General features: G+C 47.7%; 2 protein-coding genes across 14 annotated transcripts in view; one reads left to right on the top strand and one right to left on the bottom strand.

The window, feature by feature from the left end:
* cdk15 (cyclin-dependent kinase 15) overlaps nucleotides 1-4248 on the bottom strand; it is a 31816-nt gene extending 27568 nt beyond the window's left edge. Inside the window, exon 1 of the mRNA XM_084155450.1 lies at nucleotides 3879-4248. Within this exon, the coding sequence (XP_084011576.1) occupies nucleotides 3879-3924 (46 nt within the window). The 5' untranslated portion in view covers nucleotides 3925-4248. The remainder of the gene's footprint in view (nucleotides 1-3878) is intronic.
* A 1615-nt stretch (nucleotides 4249-5863) lies between these two features.
* als2b (alsin Rho guanine nucleotide exchange factor ALS2 b) overlaps nucleotides 5864-15811 on the top strand; it is a 17936-nt gene continuing 7988 nt past the window's right edge. For 2 of the 13 annotated variants that reach the window (XM_084155423.1, XM_084155418.1), the window contains exons 1-16: nucleotides 5864-5970; nucleotides 6549-6653; nucleotides 6921-7069; nucleotides 7262-8262; nucleotides 8535-8901; nucleotides 10619-10790; nucleotides 11036-11132; nucleotides 11233-11310; nucleotides 11938-12135; nucleotides 12310-12535; nucleotides 12852-13041; nucleotides 13253-13318; nucleotides 14021-14183; nucleotides 14322-14453; nucleotides 14722-14850; nucleotides 15038-15061. In XM_084155423.1, coding sequence (XP_084011549.1) covers nucleotides 6601-6653; nucleotides 6921-7069; nucleotides 7262-8262; nucleotides 8535-8901; nucleotides 10619-10790; nucleotides 11036-11132; nucleotides 11233-11310; nucleotides 11938-12135; nucleotides 12310-12535; nucleotides 12852-13041; nucleotides 13253-13318; nucleotides 14021-14183; nucleotides 14322-14453; nucleotides 14722-14850; nucleotides 15038-15061 — 3045 coding nt within the window. In that variant the 5' untranslated portion in view covers nucleotides 5864-5970; nucleotides 6549-6600. Of the gene's footprint in view, nucleotides 5971-6394; nucleotides 6654-6920; nucleotides 7070-7261; nucleotides 8263-8534; nucleotides 8902-10618; nucleotides 10791-11035; nucleotides 11133-11232; nucleotides 11311-11937; nucleotides 12136-12309; nucleotides 12536-12851; nucleotides 13042-13252; nucleotides 13319-14020; nucleotides 14184-14321; nucleotides 14466-14721; nucleotides 14851-15037; nucleotides 15062-15811 lie in introns of those variants that run through there. The other 11 variants (XM_084155414.1, XM_084155421.1, XM_084155415.1 and 8 more) reach the window with 7 other exon arrangements.

Genomic DNA, 15811 nt, shown 5'->3' on the forward strand with positions numbered 1-15811 from the left:
GGGAGTGTGTGTGTGAGAGAGAGAGAGAGAGAGAGAGAGAGAGAGAGAGAGAGAGAGAGAGAGAGAGAGAGAGAGAGAGAGAGAGAGAGAGAGAGAGAGAGAGAGAGAAAGAGAGAGAGAGAGAGAGAGAGCGAGAGAGAGAGAGAGCGAGAGAGAGAAGAGAGAGAGAGGGAGAGAGAGAGAGAGAGAGAGAGAGAGAGAGAGAGAGAGAGAGAGAGAGAGAGAGAGAGAGAGACACAGAGAGGCTTGGAGAGAGACAGAGAGATGGGGAGAGAGACAGAAAGAAACAGATACAGAGACAGAGAGAGAGAGAGAGAGAAGAGAGAGAGAGAGAGAGAGAGAGAGAGAGAGAGAGAGAGAGAGAGAGAGAGAGAGAGAGAGAGAGAGAGAGAGAGAGAGAGAGAGAGAGAGAGAGAGAGAGAGAGAGAGAGAGAGAGAGAGAGAGAGAGAGAGAGAGAGAGAGAGAGAGAGAGAGAGAGAGAGAGAGAGAGAGACAGAGAGGCTTGGAGAGAGACAGAGAGATGGGGAGAGAGACAGAAAGAAACAGATACAGAGACAGAGAGAGAGAACTCGGTCGGTAGCTCTTTCTCATAAGTGACAGTCAAAGTTTGTAGGAACATGACTTCTCCTTATCTTCTAAATGGGAAGGCATCGCTGTACCCATCCAGACAAGACATTACCTTTAGGGCTGCTTGACTTTAATAACAATAGGGTTTACAGAAAGCCTTATTCCCTGCATTGCAACACATATAGTATTTAAACAGAACAAAATACTGTAATATAAAACTATAATTGTTTGTCAATAATTGATAATATCAATTTGATATGGGCAATTATTGAGGATGAAATGTATGTTGTTGTTCATATAGAAGCCACATCTATAAATGGACACATTGGATAATGAAACCCATAAAAATATGTTCCAGTCTAAATATATTTGTCTTGGAAGAATATAGTACAGCTGGCACATTCCCTTTTCCAACTAACTAAAACTCCTCTTGGCTCAGCATGTGCAGCCATCGACAAAGTCAAGTTATAATTAGATTGGGTAGGAACTAGGAATGCCAACCAGGAAATTGAGGTCATGATCTGTGCAGTATAGTAGGAGACATCCTGGGGTAGGGATGTTCTGGTATGACTCTGACTGAAGGGTATTGGACTGAGGTGAGGTAATGTAGGTACCATAGAAATAGAATCCCTAGAACGGATATCCCCATTCAAGTCAATGATGCCATGGTTTGAGGTTCTATGTCCATTCTAGGGATTCTATTTCTATGGCATTGGACTATTTCTATGTTAGGGACCTATGGAGAGGCTGTGTGTGGACTGGTATGTCTAACCCTCTCACCACTTCTAGGTTAGGATATTATGTCATAGCCACTAGCTCTGCCTTGGTACAGCAAGCCACTGCAGTCAGGGTTATTTACGGAGGTGAGATGGAGGCACAGAGAGACAGTCACTCATGCTCCATCACACTCCGAGCTGAGCCCACCATTCACCACCTAGCCTCCTCCCTCCATCAATATCCCTCATACAGACCCGTACATACAGATAGCCCTCATCAGTATTCGTGAGGCAGAACAGAGCAGAGTGGGCCGTAGCTGTTGGAGGTGGACAGTTATGACAGGCAGGCAGGCAGCCTCCAGGCAGCTTGTTAATCCACTACCCACTGGGAGCAGCCTGAGGGGCCTCAGAGCCAGACAGGTATATATATATATATATATATATTTTTTTTTTTTTGCAGACGCTCTTATCCAGAGCGACTTACAGGAGCAATTAGGGTTAAGTGCCTTGCTCAAGGGCACATCGACAGATTTTTCACCTAGTCGGCTCAGGGATTAGAACCAGCGACCTTTCGGTTACTGGCACAACGCTCTTAACCACTAAGCTACCTGCCGCCTCCATATGTATATGTGCACCGGACCGGCCGCTGCAGTCTTCCAGCCAGGTCTACCAGACAGTCACACACAGATAGACATCACACAGATTGACACCATACAGGTACAGCTTGAGGGGTGTCAAAAAAAGTGCAACGTTGTCTATTTTCCAAGTCACCCAGGGGGAAGTGGGGGTATTGAGGAGGGGATGAGAGGTGTCAGAGAGAGAGAGCGAAGCGGAAAAAGCACACATACACACAGATTGGATTCTTCAAGTACCCACTCCTCAATGAATTGAGGTTAAGGCATTTTTGGGGGTGTGTCATTGATGCTCTTCTACTATTTCCTCTGAGCTCTATTGGAATTGGAATGCTCTGTGGTGTGTCCCCCTCATAGCCAGTCTTAGCCAGTCCTATAGGTTAGCCTACACTGGTGCTTTGGCCTTGGCACTGTCCTCTATAATCTTACCTCTGGCATACTATCACACTGTGTTGTGTGAGATACATGGAAAATGGTGCAAACAAGTCATGATTCATGACATGAGTAAACATGCAATCATGTGTAGAAGCAGTGTACTATCAGCCTAGTGTACTGACATACTATCAGCCTCTCTGAATAGTGTAGAGATAGGCGCTCGTTTGGATATCCTGTGAGTTATGCCAAGCAGCTGAGCAGTACATCATCCTGATACGAGATCTCTCTCTCTGACAGAAATGTTCAAAGCACATCCGAGTCTCTTCAGATTAGAGAAAACAACAATTTCCTTGATCAAACTGACAGGACAAGAGAGTGAGGAGGAATATCAGCTGTCCTGTCTGTGTACGATAACAAAATCACTTAGCACACTTCCTGATTCAAACAACACACAACCAATGTGGCGGAAACTGGTTGGTGGACGTGCCATTGCATTTGAATTGGCAGTGACCCTAAGAGATTTGCCCTGAGTCTTTTAACGGACTACAGAGCACTTACTTTATTTTGTTTACACTGCAGCTGTGAGAGTGATGCATTATTCATCTCCGCCTACAGAACCACTTGCATCCTGCTACCCCAGCTCTATAACATTAGAACTACCCTGACTGTATAACAGCACTATAACTACCCAGTACCCCCTCCCCCCCCGACAACCAACCTTCCCCCCTAGGGACTGGAACCACCTGCACCTTGATGCCTCAGCTGTCTACCTTCCCTCCCCCTCACAACCTGCACCCACCCTGGGGGAGATGTGGGTTACTGGTCGGGTCTGCCTCCCCTCCTCTCTCTTCACCTAGACTCCTCTCCCATCTTCTCTCCCACTCAGCGAGAAAAACACCTCTTCTGCTTCTTACCTCATCCTTCTCCTCTCTCCTCACCCCTTTCCTCTCCCACTTAGCGAGCAAAACACCCCTCTGCTCCCGCTGGGGCTGCCTCCCCTCTCTTCCCCTCCTCTCCTCTCTCCCCTCCTCTCCTCTCTCCCCTCCTCTCCTCTCTCCCCTCCTGCTCACATCACCCCTCACGTGTCTCTCCCACTTAGGGAGCAAAACAGCCCCTCTGCTCATCAGCATTTTTATGCTTTATTCAATAAGCCATGGGTTGCCTAGCTGCATCTGCAGATCAGCAGTATAACTTGTCAGTCCATGCCAAGCTACTGAAGCTTGTAACAGTGCAGTCCCTAGGTGTGCCCTCATCCCTGGAACACGACAACATACCACGCTACAACACCTGACCCTGTTAACGAGCTGCCGCCTGTCATTACCTGTAGTGTGTGTAAGGATAGTTGTCATGCCAACAAGTTAGGTATTGTGTTCCCTAGGTAACATACATTCCCCATGCAGTGTATCTTGGAATCTGGTACAGTAAACAGATGGAACACAATAAGCATAGCAGGTAAATACCAAAGAGAACTCTGTAAATACTGTTTGTGGGTATGAGGAAGCTTGAGTAAGCACTGCTCTGTCCCCTAACCCGTCTGGAGCCAGTGTGGTACTGTTTCTAGGGAGGGTAGGTTTGACTGATACTCACCCAGGCGATGGAAAGCCTCCGTGGCTGCATGTCGTAGGTTCTGCATCCCAGTGTTGGTTCCTGCCTGGTTGTGCTGTGGAACTGCTGTGGAACCGCTGTAGAACCTCACTTCTACCTTGGCATCCTTAGAACTGGACCCAGCTACAGCAGCACTCTCATCTCAGTCACAGCCCCTCCTTGTCTTCAGCAACCTAGGATGTAAACAGCTTCAGCAGCACAGAAAGGATTTTCCTATTTTTCCTTCCTCCTCCTTTATCCTTTTGCCTGAAGCTGCTCTTGTCTCCTCTATTACTCTCTCTGTTTTGCTCTCTCCCTCTCACGATATTGCACCGTATACTCCCTCTCTCTCCCTCCTTTCTCCCTGTCTCCTCCTGCTGCCAGTTCCTCTGCTGCCTGTGAGACAACATTCAATAGCCAATCAGTGGTATCAGATAGGAGGCACTGCCCAATGAGCTCTCAGTGGAGGAGAGAGCCGGGGCTGCTGGTGTGTTTTGAAAGATTGGAGCTTGAGCATTGTGTTCAGGGAGCCACTAATGTGTGTGTGTACTGTGGGCTCCTGGGGGCAGAAGTGAGCCACGCTTTTGATCACCTTTATTCCAATAACTCAAGCATAGATTGGTATCTTTTTTTCCTAATTTGGCACAAAGAAACTAGAGGCCACAAGTAACTTGGTCAAAAATAATGGCACTGATTGGCCTATAGATGGCGCTGTTATAAGTAGTCTTACTTAAACCCTTATATTCGCCGACCTGTTTGACCTAGAGACTTTGTATGTAGGTGTCTTTCCTCATGCTGAACAAATTTGCCTTAAGGACCCATAAGGTCCATCCGGATAGATATTCCTCCATCTTGGACATTTTGGAAAACCTGAAAAACGTATTCTCATGAACCATAAGTCCAAAGAACACCAACTTTGATATGTAGGCCCATGGTACATCGCTTAACTTAGTTTGAGAAACGCTTGGTTGGTTAAGAGATGGCTGAGTTATTGATAAATCAGGAAATCAGATTTTACATGTCCATTTAAAATAAATATTTGTAAATCCACTTCACAATGGCCTATCAACTTGAAACATTGTTGGGTCATCACAGACATTACCATGATGAGTTTTGATAATACTTTAAATAATCATAAAAAAATATTCTCATGAACTAAAAGTCAGATTCACTCCAAATTTGGTATTTGGACTCATCACAATAGTCCCTAAAGAGTTTGAGAAAATAACATTGATGCATTCAAAGATGACGACACTTTAACACATTTTAGCCACACTATAACAGATTTTTGCATCTATGCTAAAATGTGCAATATATATATATATATTTTTTTAAACCTTTGAAAAACGTATTCTCATGAACCATAGGACCAAATGACAAATCAAATTAGTTATTGACAAATCACAAATCTGATTTTATGTGTCCATTTAAACCACTGTAAATCCACTCCACAGTGGCCTATCAACTTGAAATTTGTCATCGCTATCATGGACGTCCCTAAAATGAACCATACTGAATTTGGTTTTGATATCTGAAAAAACAAGGAAACTATTAACAACTAATTATTTGCATATGTAAGGCTAATGCTCCAAATCATCTGCAATCAGCTTCTCCTCATGAACCATTTGTCAGATTCACTCCAGATTTTGTATTTAGAGATCTATTACTGATAACAGTCTTGAAATATGATTACCAATTCCATTTTTCCAAAACTTTCACGACAATGATTTATCATCTACCTGCACCTTGTACCTGCACCCGTTTTTCACCTTGGCATTGAGCATTGACACACATTCATCAAATAGAAAATCACAGTGTAAAACATCAGAATTCCATATTTGGTGTATTTCAAAATTGATAGCTATCAATGCTAAGCTACTTGACAGAATCGATGTTATAAAAAAATATATAAAAAAAGTTACGAGAATACGCACGCATTGAGCCCTCTCGGCTTCCGTTCAACTAGTGGTCACAACGACAAAGCGAATATGAAAATGATGACAGTTAGCTAGCCGGCTAATCCCTCGCATGATTTAGTTGCTGTACATTTCACAGTTCATAGGTTTATGAAGAAATGGACATGGTCAGGGGACCGGTAAGTGAGAAACAATTGTATCTCAGATTGTACATAATATATGGTTAGTAGCTACAGTACAACGAGCAAGTGGAAGGATACATGTCAGCTCTGAGTTGCTAGCTATTGTTAGTTATACGGAGACTATAACGAAGTCAATACAGTACTGAGACTGTCAAAGGCTTTGGTGTAGGCATCTAGTAATTATGGCATGAATTAATCCTCCTAACTAGTTGCGTCATTTCAAGCAAACTAATTAATTAACTAACTAGCTAATGGACTGAAAATAGTATTTCATCAAATAAATAGCTAGCTAGCTGGCTACTCAAATATGGGGGAGGGGGTGGTGTCAGTGTTAGCTAGGTTACGTCACTCCCACATCATTGACAGTTAGCCATGTAAATAGTGAAAAGAACATCTCTCTCCTGTGAACAACAACAACACAAGCTCTCGCTTACTGTCACTCGTGCTGGTTATTTTGAAGCCACCTAGCTACCAGTAGGGGCTGTATGTAATTCAGTGAGGCAGTGTTACCATTAGCTAGTCATTTTTGTAAGCTGTCTTGTTGTGTCCAATGTTGTTTACTGTATTCAATACAGGGCTGAATTTAGAAACGGATTTTGAGTTTTTCAAGTTGAATTTCACCAGTCTATGCATCAGCATTGCCATGGACAAATCTCAGTGATGGAGTCCCAGAGGAAAAGGTATGTAGCCCCTTGGTAGGGTGTTGTCAATAAATGTTATGTGATCATCATATGACAACTCATCAACTCATAATATTCATCATGTAAGTCTGTGCCCTCACAAAGCTCTTATTGTTTCTTTAGTTAGCTACTGTAACTTCTGTTCCAGGGCATGTTTTGTCTTGGTAGTTCAAAAACAATGTCTCCTCTATCAGTGCGGTTGTTCAGAATCCTTGAGACATGACTTGTCTGTCTGACTGTCTGTCTACGTCTGTGTGTGTTCTCCAGCTCTGGTGAGGAGGACAGTTCAGGGGAGCGAGGTTTGCTCCACACCTGGAAGGGCTACTCCTATAGTGTTACCCCAGAGAGAGTGCTCCTGTCCAGGCCTGTGCTGCAGGCTGCCCTGGGGACACGCCATGGGGTTCTACTGGTGGAGGGTGAGAGTCAATGGACAGCCTTTGATATGATGGCAACACTCTAAAATGTATGATTAGCCTGCTTTAATCTATAATTCAAATATGTATTTATTTAGCATTGGGTTTGTATACTGACGTACACATATTACTGGAAATAATTTCTAATAGATCCTCTTGTCTAATGACTTGAATGTTGTGTTGTGATGTATTTAGGCGGGCAGGTGTACAGCCTCGGTGAGTTGCCATGGAAACAGAGCCAGGTGTCGGATGTGGGCCCCCTGAAGCCCATCCTAGAGAGCGCTCTCAGCGGCCAGCGCGTGGTCGTCGTGGCAGCAGGCAGCTTCCACAGCGGGGCGGTGACTGAGGATGGCGGGGTCCACATGTGGGGGGAGAACTCCTCCGGCCAGTGTGGCCTGTCCAGCCTCGCCGTAGTCCCCAACCCTACTCCAGTGGCTGTCCTGGACCCCGACACTAGCACCCCTCAGACCATCCGGGTCCTGGATCTGGCCTGCGGGGAGCAGCACTCCCTTGCTCTCTCTGCCCAGCACGAGGTGTGGGCCTGGGGCAGCGGCTGCCAGCTGGGCCTGGTCACCACCATATTCCCCGTGTGGAAGCCCCAGAAGGTGGAGCACCTGGCGGGCAGACACGTCCTCCAGGTGGCCTGTGGGGCCTTCCACAGCCTGGCCTTGGTGCGTTGCCTACCCCCTCAGGAGGCCCGGCGGCCCCTGCCAGACAAGTGTGGCCAGTGCAACCAGCTACTCTACACCATGACGGACAAGGAGGACCACGTCATTATCTCAGATAGTCATTACTGCCCCCTAGGGGTGGAGCTGCTGGCTGAGGGAGAGGCCAGGCTGGGGCCTGAAGGGTCCCCTCCACCAGGGCTCCAGAGCTCCCCTTCAGAGCCCCTCCTCTCCTCTCATACCACTGTCTCGGCCTCAGCACCTGGTCCCCATCCCTCCATAACAGAACATACAGACTATGAGAGGGGGAGGACAGTGGCACAAAATGGGGAAGTCTTAACCACCACAGACTGTGACATCTCTGTTGCTGGGACAGACTCTGGTCTAACTGTTGGATGTGTGGGGGGTGCAGGGTCTCAGAACTCCCCCTACCCTGATGATCAGGCAGTGAAAGAATATCTGAAGAAACTGTCTGACACCTCTTTGGCTGAGGAGACTGCCAAGATGACCATAGCAGGAGCAAGTTTTCAGGTTAGTAGTGATGATTTGATGCTTTAAGCATAAAGCTACCCATTTTTGCACACTTGGTGGGTGACAAACTGACTTTGTGAGTTTGAGGTGTTTGAAAAGTGACAATGAGCTGTCACACTGTGTTTCCTGGGTCATGTTCATTAAGGCACGCAAAGGTAAAACAATTTGTCTTAGGAAAACTAAAATGTGCTTTTGTTATAGGTCCACGAAGTCTCCCTGTTTCTGTCAGTTTTCTTTTGTGTGGTGCCTAATGCACCCTGTGTTTGTTTCAGCCCCCAGCAGATAGCCTTGACCTCCTGACCTCTAACCTCATCCCCGGTGTCATACCGGTGACGACCACCAGCTCTGCCCTCAACAGCCTGGTCTCATCCTGTGCCTCTGCCGTGGGCGAGAGAGTGGTCTCCACCTACGAGGCTCTGTCCCTGAAGAAAATGATTAACTACTACTACCCTGGGGTTGGGGGTGTAGCAGGAGTACCCGGTAGGGTACAAGGCGGGTTTCCAGGGGGGCCTGCGGAGGAGCGGGTGCGTCTGGAGGAGTCCATGCAGGGGAAGAAGAGCTGCAGCACGGGGGATATCCGTGAGGAGGAGGCCGAGGGCCTGAGTCGACGTCTCTCTCTGCCTGGACTCCTCTCTCAGGGTAGATACGCTGTTCATCTCTTATCCTCCTCCTCTGCTCATCGCTTCTTATCCTCCTTATCTTCCTCCTATACTCTGATGTGTAAGTATGTGTGTGTGTGTGTGTGCTCATCCAGCCTGCGAACATATCAAACCTCCATCTAAACTACAGTTCTATACAGTATGTTTGAGAATGCTGTGAAGGCTCACCAGTTGTCTCATTGTGGTGTTATTTGGATCTTATGTGTGTAAGTTATGTGGGTTGGAGTCAGTGAAGGGTGGTTTTTGTTCTGAGATTAAAGCACTTAGCCATAGAGGAATGTGAGGCTATATTAATGTGAGGACTTAATCAGAAGGGTTGTAGTAAGGAATGAGAGAGGGATGGAAGGAGAGAGGAGTGAGAGAATAAGATGGAGAAGAGAGAAAGGAGCGAGAGTCAGTGAGATAGTGAGGGAAGGAGAGTAAGAACTGAGAAAGTGAGAGTGAGATGTATGTGTGTGAGGAAGAGAGAGTGAGGGGGTGGGGGGGGGGGGTGGAGAGGGCAAGATGTACGTGATAATCTCTTGAGAGATCCAGTCAGTGGTAATGCCTGCTGTAGCGGAGGAATCTTCTATTGTCACTTTGGTATGGTGACAGCTGAACGGTAGGATTTATCCCTAGCTCTCCGAGGGTGTCTCAGGGGGAGTTGGGATATGCAAAAAAAACACATTTGACACATGAGAATAATACACATTTGTACATATCCTGGGACAAATATACACACCCACCAAATGGTTATTATTAGCTCCCTGCTGCAGCCAGGGAGGGGACAGACAGCTCACCGCTCCCCTCTTGGTGGCTCTCCTCTGGGCTGACAGATGGCTCTTTGTGGGGGACATACGGCTCTCCGTGGGGGACAGGATGTCACAGTGGAAACAACCAACCCACGCCAGCTCAGTGATGTCTCGGTCCGTCTGTCCTCATTAACACTCCCTCCCATACGCTTACTGTGGTACAGGACCTGGCTCTGGCGGGGCTCAATGACTCATCACCTGGAGGATGCTGTGAGGGCTGTGTTTCTGTGTTATTGTGGGGGCTTCTTAGAAATGTTTTGGTTTTCAGAGTAGATTAAAATAGCTCCATGACTAAACCAGTTATCCTGAGAAATTCTTTAGACGAAGGTTGTTTACACTCACCTGTGGAACAGAGAGGAATTAATCCATAACATTAGCTGCAATTGACCCCATAACTGAAAAGGGTTTGAGATGAAGCATAGAAAATGTATAATTAAGAAACCTATCTGTCGGGCCTCCCGAGTGGCGCAGTGGTCTAAGGCACTGCATCGGGTTTGTTCCCAGGCTGTATCCCAACCGGCCATGATCGGGAGTCGCATAGGGCGGCGCACAATTGGCCCAGCGTCGTCCGGTCAGAGGAGGGTTTGGCCGGGGGGGGGGGGGGCTTTACTTGGCTCATCGCGCTCTAGCGACTCCTTGAGGCGGGCCGGTCGCCTGCAGGCTGACCTTGGTCGTCAGTTGAACAGTGTTTCCTCCGACACATTGGTGCGGCTGGCTTCCGGGTTAAGCGGGCGGGTGTTAAGAAGCGCGGTTTGGCAGGTCATGTTTCGGAGGACGCATGCCTCGACCTTCGCCTCCCAAGCCAGTTGGGGAGTTGCAGCGATGAGACGATCGAAAGTGGGGAGAAAAGGGGGGGGGTAAAATTCTACAAAAAAAATTAAAAACATTGTCTGTCTCCGTCTGTAGTGTCCCCCAGGTTGCTGCGGAGAGCCAGCCGGCCCAGGGTGCGAGCGGTGCCCCTCACCCCTGTGGGAGGGCTCCCAGAAGCAGGGGAGCTGCTCCCCTCCCTGCAGACTGAGGTGTGGAGCTGGGGGCGGGGCGAGGATGGCCAGCTAGGCCATGGGGACAACCTCCCCAGGTCAGTGTCCACTCTACACCAATCACTGAGGGCTGGGGATGAGGACCATGATAATTGACAGTTATGTAGACCAGTAAAGCATCAGAGTATGAGCACTGAATCTGATCTAGGATCTGTTTGGCCTTTGAGATCATAATGAATAAGATTACATGGACAGGGAGGACCTGATCCTAGATCAGCACTCCTACTCTGAGATGCTTTGGCCCTGGTTGTTGACTGAGAGGTGTTTTGTCTCTGACTTGCAGGCTGCAGCCACTGTGCATCAAATGTCTGAGCAGTAAGGAGGTGGTGCTTGTGGCTGCTGGGGCACATCACTCCCTGGCCCTGACTGCACAGTCCCAGGTCAGGAACTAGAATATCACTCCCCATCCTCTTTACTCTACATGGGAATCTGAGTCTGAGTGATTCCTTCCAACTGTGTGAACATTTGTGTGTGTTCAAGGTCTTCTCCTGGGGTAGTAACAGCTCTGGCCAGCTAGGACACATGGAGTCTCCTACTACTATCCCTCGCCTTGCCAAGGTACTACAGTGTTTCTTTCTATTGAAGAAAATGGTGCCCATACAGTCATCTTTACCACACACTAACCCAGTGTTTCCCCTTTATTCATTTAGCAGCGGCGCCCAGCCACTGAATGGTGTTCTTTGCCACAAGTCTTTAGTATTACACAATAACACTAGAGCCTATATTAACATAAATCCCAGGAGACACCCTGTTCTGGGGCTAAGTCTCAATGGAAAAGCACCCTAAGCTGCTTATAGTAATCGCAAATCATGGGACATAAATATGAATATTGAATTTGTGCAGGACTGCGTGTGCGAGCTGGAACTGTTCATAGGAGCCTATCTCCTGTTTCTGTAGCATGAGGCAGCTTGATGTACAAGGACACCCCCTGGACATGACACTAGTCTATCGCAGGGCCTTACCCCCAATCTATCTCCTTAATGCTGATTGCCAAGCAGAGACTCATCGGGTCCCATTTTTACAGTCTTTGGTATGACTCAGCCGGGGATCGAACTCCCAACCTTCCAATCTCAGGGTGGACACTCTAACCACAAGGCCACTGAGTTGTAGAATCCTAGCACAACACAAAAGGCTGTATGTACAGTTATCTGATCTGCTCTGTTTGTCCCTGGTGTGACCCTGTAGCTGTCTGAGGGGATCCGTGTATGGGACGTGGGTGCGGGGGTGCAGCACACCCTCTTCCTGGCCGACGGGGACTGTTACCAGCCCATCCTCTACTATAGCGGACAGCAGGTCAGAGAGGGGGCGCAGGACGCACCCCAGGACCAGACAGGGGGGTACAGCTACACCCAGCAACCCGTGCTGCTCCCCTTCTGCATGAACGTGAGTAGTGGACCACGCACACACTGTACTGGACCCATGCTGTGTTCCATTTGAGTGTAGTCAGCGTCTGCTTCGTGATTTCCACTGACATTTGGCCTGTTGGGGGTGTGTGTGTGTGTGCCTTTGTGTGTGTGTGTGTTTGTGTTTGTGTCCCCTTGTGTATCTGTGTTTTAGTTGGGCTACGTGAGCGGTGTGTTTGCGGGGGGCCAGAGCTGCGTGGCGCTCGCCGACCGTAACGTCATGGGTTTCATCGCCAGCCTCCACGAGCTGGCTGCTGCTGAGAGGAAGTTCTACTGCAAGCTGAGCTCTGTGAAGAACCACATACTACGCCCCCTGTTGGACCTGGGTGAGAACTACTGCTGTCGCCAAAGCACCACTGGACAGAGGCCATGGGTCAGAGGTTAGGGAGGGAGAGGGAGGGAGGGAAGGATGAGTTTTATTATAATGGTAACCATGTCCAATCAAAAGCAAAAAAGTGATCGGTTCGCATTCAAAAAGATCTGGCATAAAGCGTACTTTTTGTTAAATGTAATTTTTTTACTGCATCAGAATAGCTTACACAGAGTGCAGACCTGTAACTTTTGGTTAACCATGTGCTGGAATAGAGTACGTTTAGAGTAAGTATCAGGTCGATTATCTCTTGGATGTGTGTGTTTTCTTTCGCATAGTGTTTGTTAATAGGTGTGTGTGGGGTGTGTTCTCCGTCTACCCCTCAGAGTCGTTGAGTACAGCCCTAGGCCCCGCGTCCACAGTGCTGCTACAGAGCCTGGCGAGGTGTTATAGTCGCCTGTGTCACCTGACTGGCCAGCACTCCGCCTCCCTCACCGCCAACCTGCGCCGCCGCCGGGAGGTTAAAAGCCTGGTTATGCTGGAGCATGCCAGCATCTTCCTGGACACGTACAATGAGTATGTACAGTTGTGTACACACACACACACAATATCTGGCACTAACTTCTTTACAAACAGAACCTCTGTACCATCTGATCTGAGAAATGCCCTCTCTTTGTTAGTTGGTTGTTATTTGGGTTTTAGTAGGTTGTGTACATGCAGTTCTGCGTGTATAATGACCTCTCCTCCTCTCTTTCCGTTCCTTCCCCCCCTCATCTCTCCCTGCCAGGTACTGCTGCTCTGTGGGTAACTTCCTGGTGATGGGGGGATTCCAGGCTCTGGCCAAGCCCTCGCTGTGAGTGTATACACACACACACACACACACACACACACACACTAGGACATCTAGCAGCCCTAGCTTATTATCCTTACCGTTTACATGCTCATTATATGTTCATTATCTTTACAATTTACCTAGGCCTGTGTGCTCATTATCCTTAACGTTGACCTAAGCCTGTGTCAGAGGACAGCTGTTTGATGCCTACTCATTCTGCACACAATGAGACTCAGGAAGCTCATGCAGGTTTAATTGGAAAGGGAAAAGTCAAGGGATTCATTCTAATGATAGCCCTACATTTGATAGATTATTTTTTATTATGAACCGGGTGGTTTGAGGCCAGAATGCTGATTGGTTGACAAAAAATACCACGTATACGACAAAAATGTTTTACTGTTCTAATTACATTGGTAACCAGAGCCTAACGTAGAGCCTAAGAACATCCCTTAGCCATGGTATATTGGCCATATACCACACCTCCTTGGGCCTTATTGCTTAATTACAAACCAATGTGATTCTTCATAAATGCTTCAACCAAGACCGACTGAATTACCCTTCTCATACTTTTAACTGGACAAGTGAACATTGAATTAAAACAGGAAATCTCTTTTTATTTCCTTTTCCATCTCTCCTCTCTTCCCCCTCCATCCTCTCCCACACTCTCCTCCTCAATCTTCTCCTCCCTCCATCCCCTCCACCATCTTGTGTTCCTCTGCTCAGAGATTTCTTTGGGAAGTGTCCAGAGCTGTTGCAGCGGCTGGCAGAGTCCAGTGAGGAGAACATTCCTCTGAGTGACCTGTTGGTGGCGCTCTTCTACCTGCCCATGAGACACCTTCACGAGTATGGCAGGCTGCTTCTCAAACTGGGAACCTGCTTCGAGGTGGTACGTGGAGGAACTAGGACCGGGACGTACACCCGCGCACACACACACACACACACACACACACACACACACACACACACAGACCTTCATACATACTCTCACTTTCTTGTGTGTGTCTCTCTCTCTCTCTCCATCCAGAGCTCAGTGGACTACCAGAAGCTGCAGGACGGCTGCTCTAAGTTTGAGGCCCTGGCTCTTCATCTGAAGAGGAAGAGGAAGGAGGCAGAGTACACATGCCACTTCTGGAAGAGCTTCCCTGGCAAGATGACGGTCAGTGGCCTGGTCAGTTGGTTTGACCACAGCAGTCAGTGCCAGATTCACACTATTGGGCCAATGCGAACCGTACTGTGCTCGCTCAGATCTTTTTTCCCCACATTGTCCTTTCAAGCATGGTTCCAGCAACTATAACCAGGCCAGGACAGTACAGCTTGGTTCGGTTTGGCTCCATAGTGTGAAATGGGTATAAGATATTTTATTCAGCCCTATATCTCCAGCTTTCCAACCTATTATCCCATTTGACCTGGCGTTCCTGTTCCAGGATTCCCTGCGTAAGCCCCACCGGAGGCTGATCTGTGAGAGCAGTAACAAGGCCCTGACGCTACAGAACTCTGGAAGGTTCTCTGTCAACTGGTTCATCCTCTTCAACGATGCACTCGTCCACGCTCAGGTAAACAGAGCTTCTCACAGCTCTTACAGCTGGCTCTTAGCCAATGTCTTTCTTTCATTCTTTCTTTACTTTCTTTCTTTCATTCTTTCTTTCTTTTGTTTTTAACACCCTCAGAGCATTTGATATTAATATATCTGGTGTGTTGACTGACTCCTATCAAGTTGTGTGTTTGTCTTTGTCCTATCAGGGCGTGGTTCCCTATAAAAGCCTTGTAAGTATGCAGCAGCAGCCAGTGTACTGACCCCTAGTCAATGCAGCGCCCCCGTGTGGCCAGGGCTTGGCTTAGGAACGTAGGCTTGCTGTAGCAGCTCTTTAGGCACCTGCCGCCTGCCGCAAACCACAAACACCGGCTTCACAGCTTGAAATAGCACCCGCACAAACACACACAGTTTGTCTGATCTTCTTTATGCACATACGGTGTACTAACTAACACCCGGCTGGAAAAAGCCTTATTGATTTGCTTTCTTGAAGCTCACAGTAAAGAATGGTAGTTATTTACCTTCTCTGCCTTCTCACTCAGGCTTTAGCTTATATAACTGCCCCTGAACATTAGGAGCCCCACAGCGGGTTCTGTACACCACTCTACAGTGTGCAGCTGGTCCTCAGCCGAGCCCAGTGCCCCGGCCCTCTGATGCTAGCCTCAGGATACTGTGTGGAAAGCTGAACTGATACCTGTAATAACTAAGGCTCTCTGCAGTATATTGCCTACTTTTATGACATTGTCGTAGTCATAGCAACATGTTGACTCTGCTTACAGACCTCAATATAAACACAAATCCAAAAAGCTAAGACTGACGTTATTGGGTCTTCCCAATGTGTGCGTCTTGGTTATCTAACTAAGATGCCTTTTAAACCATTTAGTTTTTGCGATTCGGAGCCTTAGTTATCATTACTCTGAAACCATGTGACACAACATGTGCGGATCAGCCATCTCAGATTCACTTCTCTCAAACAGTTTCTC

Source organism: Coregonus lavaretus, assembly GCF_964263955.1.
Source record: "Coregonus lavaretus genome assembly, chromosome: 38".
NCBI classification, from domain to species: domain Eukaryota; kingdom Metazoa; phylum Chordata; class Actinopteri; order Salmoniformes; family Salmonidae; genus Coregonus; species Coregonus lavaretus.